Raw genomic sequence first — 7,721 nt, forward strand, 5'->3', positions numbered from 1 at the left:
AGTTGGGACCAGTCCCATCTTGAGTGGTACAGTTGAGACAACCCAACTATAGTTGGATCCAGAGATATGTAATCAACTAGTCTTAGAGGCAGACCTTATTGTGTTGATTTGTCACAATTTTCTAACGTAGAGGGCGCTATCACCCACGAATTGCTCTAACGACGTGTCCGCTCTACGTGAGTGTGAGAGCGTTTAGTTGGAAAATTGCGACAAATTAACACGAGACAAGACTAGTAGTTGGTTACAGATCTCTGGCTCCCAGCTGTAGTTCTCCGCCCCAACTGTAACGCTCAAGTTGGGACAATTCTAGAGTTGGGACGAACACATGCATTGCATGCTGCTTGGCTTGCCAAACGAATAATCTAGCAAAAACCAACATGGATGCCTCCACAGCCAGGTAGTTATTCTTCACGATTATTTGGGGTTTTCAGGATTATCTGGGGTAGAAATAATTATTTAAATCTAACCATCTCATCGCATGTAGTTATGCTTTGTCTCTTTGCATAAATTTATATTGTGTGTCGTATTCAGGGTGTAATTTCCATTGTTCATTTTGGTTTAAAAAAGACAATCAAACAAACGTCTGGCTGAACGTTCGTACTCGATAGTTGACACAGTCGGTACGAACGAAACGGAACTACCTAGTACTACATAAAGTGCCACAGCGAGCCCCACAAAGGGTTGTTTGTGGATAGGTCATGACTGCAGCAGTAGCATGTTTTGTGTAGTGCAGCCTGTACTGTAGGTAGTAGGACTTGTGTGTTTTGTGGCTTGGGAAATCCCCCCAAAATTGAGCAACATCCACTGATGTAGTAACTTGAACTTGAATTGATTGAAGTGTAGCTGTATGTTTATATGCAGGAACTGAATAGAATAGACCCTTCCCATGAAATATGTAAATTGCACATAGCGCGTGCACACTAACGTTTTGGTTGGCAAAACGAGGGAAAATCGTGCTGTTTTGTACACGGCTAATGGTTGCGTGACGCACACACGATTGCACGTCTGCTTAGTGCACAACTCTATGGTGTTTGCCAACCAACAGGGTCTGTATTTTTTTCTCAATCTTTCAAAGCGTTTTAACTCAAGTACTATTATTAGACTAGTGTTTTAGTATAGTAGTAGTAGACCCCCTAAATATGGTATTAAAAGTATCAGTCTCTCAGCAAAGTGCATGCTAAAAAAACAAAGGTAGTTTTCATACTTCTTCAGGGTGTAATTTTATTAATATTAGGATCAACCATTGAGAAAGGTACTTTCTCAATGGATTAACTAACACCTATGTGTGATAACATTTGTAATTCGTTGGTTAAAGTAAAACTTGGTGAGATGTTGTTTTTTAAACTTGAATCATAGTTGATGTCAGGTTTCCAAAACAACGATTAAGATGTTCATCCCTATTATTTATTACTATTAGTAATTAAGAAATGATGAATTTTGTACCCTTTTGGAAGCTATTTAAATAAAATGTTGTAACAATTGAGTAGTAAAGAATTTGTGAGATCGGAGGATGAGGGCTGGTGATAGTTTTTGTTTAATAGAAATACAAAATTAATAATAATAAATAATGCTTATAAAGCATGACTGGGCCCCAAGGTGCTGTACAAATTCAATATCACCAAACAATAGACGTCAATAACCTAAGAGCATAAAAGGATTTCTTAAAATAGAAACCACTCAAATGGACCAGCCAATAATTAAAATCACGAAAGTTAAAAAGTTATGAAAAGTGTCTCACAATGTAAACATTTGTTTCAGTTTCAATCACCTAAAAAGTGTTTGGGTAGAGGACTAAGTAGTTGATAATAATATGTGATTTGTCTGTATATTTCAGAGTACAGCACCCCCCGTGTAAGTGGGCTCAGAGAGCAGACACTGTGATTATTACAATCAATGTAGAAGATATTGAGAAAGAACAGCGAGTTGAAGTGGAGGATAACAGACTTTTCTTTCACTGTAAAGGTGGCCATGAGCACCTTGTGTATGAGCTCGATTTTAAGTTTTTCAAAGAAGTTGACTCTAAAGTAAGTATTTTGTTAATAAAAGAAGGAAGTAGAGATTTTTTATTTGTAAAAGATATTAACGATTGTTAGGGGTTTTTAATCAGGAAAAATGTAATTAAGCCATCGATTAAAAAGAAGGTTAAACTAAATTGTCACACTATATTACAAACATAAAGAATAATAAAATACAGAAAATAAAATCAGCAACTCAAATAACATTTAAAAAAAAAATGAAATAAATACTTTCTGTTTGGATTAAAAATGCAGTAGTGTATTTCCTTTGATAAGCTCATTTTTAGTTGTGTGTCAAAATGGGTTAATTTTTCTTTTTGCATACACCACTTCCAAGATTTATAAAATGATCATTCAACCAAATTGTAATTTTTCTTCTTAGGCTTGTAATTGTCTTGAGATTCACTTAAATTTAATCCTCAATTTATTTCATCAGAGTTTAAGAAAAATGCCAACAGGCAGAGAACTCACATTGGCTCTGAAAAAGAAAGAACCTGGAACGCCTTTCTGGCCTAGACTTTGTGAATCAAAAGACAAGGTAAGAAGTCGATCAATAGTCAACTAAAACAATAAGTGTCTGAGTATACCACACATGTCTAATCATATATTGCTCCCTCTTACAATCGGTGCCTTTTTGTAACAAGTTGGTACACCATTTGAAGTGAATGGTTTTGAATGGTATGATAGCTGTGCACACAAGTGGTTCCCCAAATGGTTTTGAATGGTGGTGCAGCTGGTACAGAATACTATGAGGATTGTTTTAAGTGGTGCATCAAGGATGTCATGACTGAGTGATACCAGGCGGTGTGGGGGTGACCAATCTGTCCCTGACTATGAGGTTACCATACACTATGTCATAGACACTACAGGCTCTAAACCATCTGAATGGTTTTGAGTGCTAGTACAGCTTATCATCAACACTGCTCAAATGGTACTGCCTTGTGTGTACAAAAACAATGGGGTTGTAACCATAAGTGAATTTTGAATGGTTTTGAATGGTGTATCAGTAGGAGGGTTAAAGGCACTGGACACATTTGGTAATAGTCAAGGACCGGTATTCTCACTTGGTGTATCCTAGCATACATGTATGCATAAAATAACAAATCTGCGAAAATGTTGACTCAATTGGTCATCGAAGTTGCAAGAGAATAATGCTGTTTATATGTAAACTGTAGGATGTCATGGCAGATTGGTTTAGAGCATCAAATTCAAGTTCTGGTGGTTTAGTCATTTGAGTGTGGTTTTGAGTCGCGTTCGTGACACTACTCTGTATTGCTTCTCTTCACCCAGGGGTATAAGTGGGTAGAGGTTGACATTGTGTTTTAAAAAGCCTACGGTTGCTTGGGGTTGTATACTCCCAATGGAGCTGAGAAACATTTAAAAGGGATGTTATTTGCCCAATGACCAGGGCACAAATGTAAAGCACTTTGATATGGTTATTGTAAAATGTGCTATATTAGAGCTTGTGAATTTAAAATCTGTGAATGCATGCAGTTTTCCTTGTAGTTTCCTTGGAAGTGTGATGTATCTTTTTGTTTCTATTTTGTTCAGCAACACTGGCTGAAAGTAGACTTCAGTAGATGGAAAGATGAAGACGATTCAGATGTAGAAGAAGACGGCAGCTTTGAAGATGTAAGAATAGTTTATTCTCTCATTAAAATGTTTCTTTGGTTACATGAATAGATTCATCAGAACCCAATTTCATAGAGCTGCTTAACCAATGTTCTGCTATATGCAGAAATGTTGAGCAGGATACCAGTCACAAATTGTACATGTGACATGGTATTTGGGCTGTAACCTTATTCTAGTAAGCATAATTTTGTTGTGCTAAGCTACTGTTTGTGCTTAAGCAGCTCTATGAAAGTGGGCCCTGAGCTGAATCTAGTTACTAGTCTGGTGGAACAAATACTTGTCATGAAAACTAGTCACAATAATATGCAGACTGCAGGCATGAAATTATTCCTTCTTAATTCTGATTTCTTGGCCCTTAGAAAATGGGTTTTGAGGCATGGTGTGGTGAAGTATCAATATATATTTGGTTTGCAGTAACACCGTGTGTGTGTAGCTACTTGCCAGGCAGATTATGCTCTTTTGAGAACTAACTTGTCTTGCTTTATTTTTCTGCTAATGTGGAGTAGATTTCAGATTTCTGGAGAATTCACTACCGTGCTGTGAATTCCTGATTGGTCTCAACGTTTTGACTATACCTTTCCCTAGTTATCGTCAGTAGAAACAAGTTTTAATAATGGCATGAAGAGACTATAAAAGCCTCTACCATATAGACAGCCCGGGTACTCAATACAAAAAGGTCATTCTTGTTTTCAAGGGCCAATATAAATACCTGGAACTGTTCAAATATAGCAGACTAATGGCCTTTTGTTTGATTGTGATGTAGATGATGAAGAAGATGGGAGGAGGTGTACCACAAGAAGAAATGTTAGGAGGTTTAGATGATGAACAAGAAGACAGTGATGATGAAGGTTGGTATCATTACAAATCATAAATCTTACACGCCCCTAACACTATCCCAGCATACACTGTCGAGTAAAAAATGCTACAGGCTAGGAAACACCACCTCTCAACTTGACCTGTGAGCTACTAAAAACTGGGCAACCTACTTGTTTAAAATACTCGTATTTTGTTTCCATTCAGATATGAATAATACATTTTTTGAGTTGATAGATTAATTTATAAACAGCATGTCCTGGCACAGCAGATAAGAGAATCAAACTCAAGCTCTGGTGTTTCTGTAGAGTGTGGGTTGGTGTCCCAGTCATGACACTAGTGTCCTTAAAGCCAGTGGACACTATTGGTATTTGTCAAAGACCAGTCTCCTCACTTGGTGTATCTCAACATATGCATAAAATAACAAACCTGTGAAAATTTGAGCACGATCGGTCGTCGGTGCTGCGAGATAACTATGAAAGAAAAAAAACACCCTTGTCACACGAAGTTGTGTGCTTTCAGATGCTTGATTTCGAGACCTCGAGTTCTAAACTTGAGGTCTCGAAATCAAATTCGTAGAAAATTACTTCTTTCACCAAAACTAGGTCACTTCAGAGGGAGCTGTTTCTCACAATGTTTTATACCATCAACCTCTCCCTATTACTCGTTACCAAGTAAGGTTTTATGGCAATAATTATTTTGAGTAATTACCAATAGTGTCCACTGCCTTTAAGCAAGGCACTTTACCATGATGCTTCTTCCTTTGGTTGGGACGTTGTGTAACAGACGTAAACAAACCCAGTGCATTTACTGAAAACAGAAATTGTTCACCCCGGTGTTTCTGGTTGGATTGGCAGCATATTATACCACAGCACCTTGCAAACAATTACATAGAATATGTAAAAGAATTGGTCTCATACTTCAACACGTAGCTCCACATCGCATTGTAGGAAAACACTGACATCACATAGGGACCCCACGGTGATATGCGCTATGTTAAAACGGTTAATTAGTTATATTATTAATATGAATATTGTTTATTTGTTTTTTATTGAACAGAGTTACCGGATTTAGAATAGATTCCAGAGTGACGAGAGTGAAGCATCGGAACCCAGGAGAGCTGTCTTGATTAATTTCATCATTATATGAAGCTCCAAACTACATCCTTTATTCTACTATCCTGGGTGGCAGTCACCAACCACGAGCCATCATTCATCTCATACAATTTCTCATTGCGTCAATATCCCGGGAGGATTTAAATTTAGGCCAAATAAGTGCATAGAAATAGCTCCTTTAAATCATAAGACTCCATAATTGTTGTGTATAGTCCAGGGCCCAATTTCATAAAACCCATAAGCATACAAAATTGCTTAGCACAGACTAATCTCGCAGAAGAGAAACTGGTTACCAGCTAGAAATCTATTTACATTGCTGCAACTGGTGCCCCACTAAATGTTTACTCAGCAATGAGCAATTTTTTTTTTCTGCTTAACACCTTTATGAAATTGGGCCGCGCTCTTCTGATCTCAATTGGTATTCATCGATTGATACTTCACCAGAGTGAATTGCTAGCAATATTTGGTGTACATAAATCACTTCTAAAAAAGACACACATTTGGGCAAGCACTTTCCACAATAAAGTTTTTTTTTAAATTTAGTAGTTTTTTTTTTTAGTGGGAACAAATTAATGTGGATTCTTATTCAAAATGACATTGCATTTTACGTGTACAAGAAGCCATGGTTTAAATGAGTAACAGCCAATATTGTATTCCTGATACAAAGTAATTACTTCCCATTCCAATATATGATATAGTGTGACAAATTAAAGACACTAGTCATGTTAAGATATCAAACTGTGCAGGTGTTTTATTTGCAGGCATGATATTCAAACTACTTTAGTCTGTTTTGCGATTGTTGTTTTGCCTTTGGGAAAGACATGGAAAATTGTGATTAAATAGCCCGACCTGTTTACAAGAAGAGCTTACACCATGTTTACATGTGCATTGTAGCTCAGCCAGTGTCCTTTATCAAATATTCCTACCTTTTTCCAAGGACCAAATATCATGCCTGTATTTGTTTGGGATACAGAGGCTACAGTAATTCAAGACAAACGACAAATGAAATAGGGTGGAGCATACTTTGGCGAGTGGTAGAAACGATAATTCCCCGGTCAACCTGGGAAGCTAATTGTATTACAGCACAATCCAACCCACTGCTCTCCTGGGATGTTGTACATTATGCATTTTTCTATTTGTGTATTATTTTTTAATGCAATGCATTTGTTTTTCATTTTAATAATGATAATGATGAAGTAGATATTTTGTAATGTACCAAACAAGATAAGACTCAATACTGTTCCTTCCCACCAATCACTACAAGTCCATCTTAAAGCAACCATTATGCTAGTCTTGGTGCAAGACGTTGTTATTCACTATCACTTAACTATCACGTTCCCCGCTCCACTTCTCCTTACCATGCGCATTATTATGAAATGATAGATCACCCCACCACACAACACTCAAAACGAGATCCTTGCTTACAGAAACGCCATCTATCGGTGGAATAGACGTGACGCGTGTAGCATTGAGTGTATGGGGTCTATTGACCAACTTGACAAGAACGTCTTGCATTAAGACTACCAGTATGCTTGAATCATGACATACAGCAATGCTTTATGTTTTACTAGTACGTTAATTTACCCAGTGGCCATTAAATGGTCGTTCTCTGTTTCATGTAGCGTGTATGACGTGATTGCATCAGAACTATTCCAACTTGAGATAATATTGATTCCGATGTAGATGCAGACCTGCTAATAAGTGAAATATCCAAATGCTGCTCCAGCTTCATCCCTTAAATATGAAACTAAATTTCATTACCAACTTTTAGTGTAAGCATGTTGCTTTCAAGACTATAGTGTGAGAATTTGCGATAACAGCAACATTTCAGACAGTATGCTCTTTTGGACAGTAGGGTCTGCACATTTTGTCAGACGGTAGGTTCTGTCAGACAGTAAGCTTTGTTGTCATCAGGACTCATAAAAGAGATTATTAATCACACTGTATCATTGCAAATTCTTACAATATCATCTTTCCACCATGCAAACCTTCATGTCTTATTCATAAAAAGATTTCTTTTGATTAAATTGCAAAATGTTAATGTAATATCAATACACCTGCTACATTCATTGGTACAATCGGAATAAAACTGGAAGTGCAAAACTGAAATACAAGTGTAACACTGAAGTAATCATTGTTTGGTGCA

The 7,721-nt window shown here is 37.1% G+C and overlaps 1 protein-coding gene across 1 annotated transcript; it reads left to right on the top strand.

Annotated features, from left to right (window-relative positions):
• Positions 1–241: 241 nt before the first annotated feature.
• Positions 242–7,512, top strand: LOC139949272 (co-chaperone protein daf-41-like). Its single transcript, XM_071947668.1, has 6 exons — positions 242–397; positions 1,835–2,024; positions 2,452–2,553; positions 3,567–3,647; positions 4,411–4,495; positions 5,520–7,512. The coding sequence occupies exons 1-6, from the start codon at positions 378–380 to the stop codon at positions 5,537–5,539; spliced, it is 498 nt and encodes a 165-aa protein (XP_071803769.1). The 5' UTR covers positions 242–377; the 3' UTR covers positions 5,540–7,512.
• The last annotated feature ends 209 nt before the right edge of the window (positions 7,513–7,721 follow it).

The sequence above is a fragment of the Asterias amurensis genome, chromosome 16 (assembly GCF_032118995.1).
Source record: "Asterias amurensis chromosome 16, ASM3211899v1".
NCBI lineage: Eukaryota > Metazoa > Echinodermata > Asteroidea > Forcipulatida > Asteriidae > Asterias > Asterias amurensis.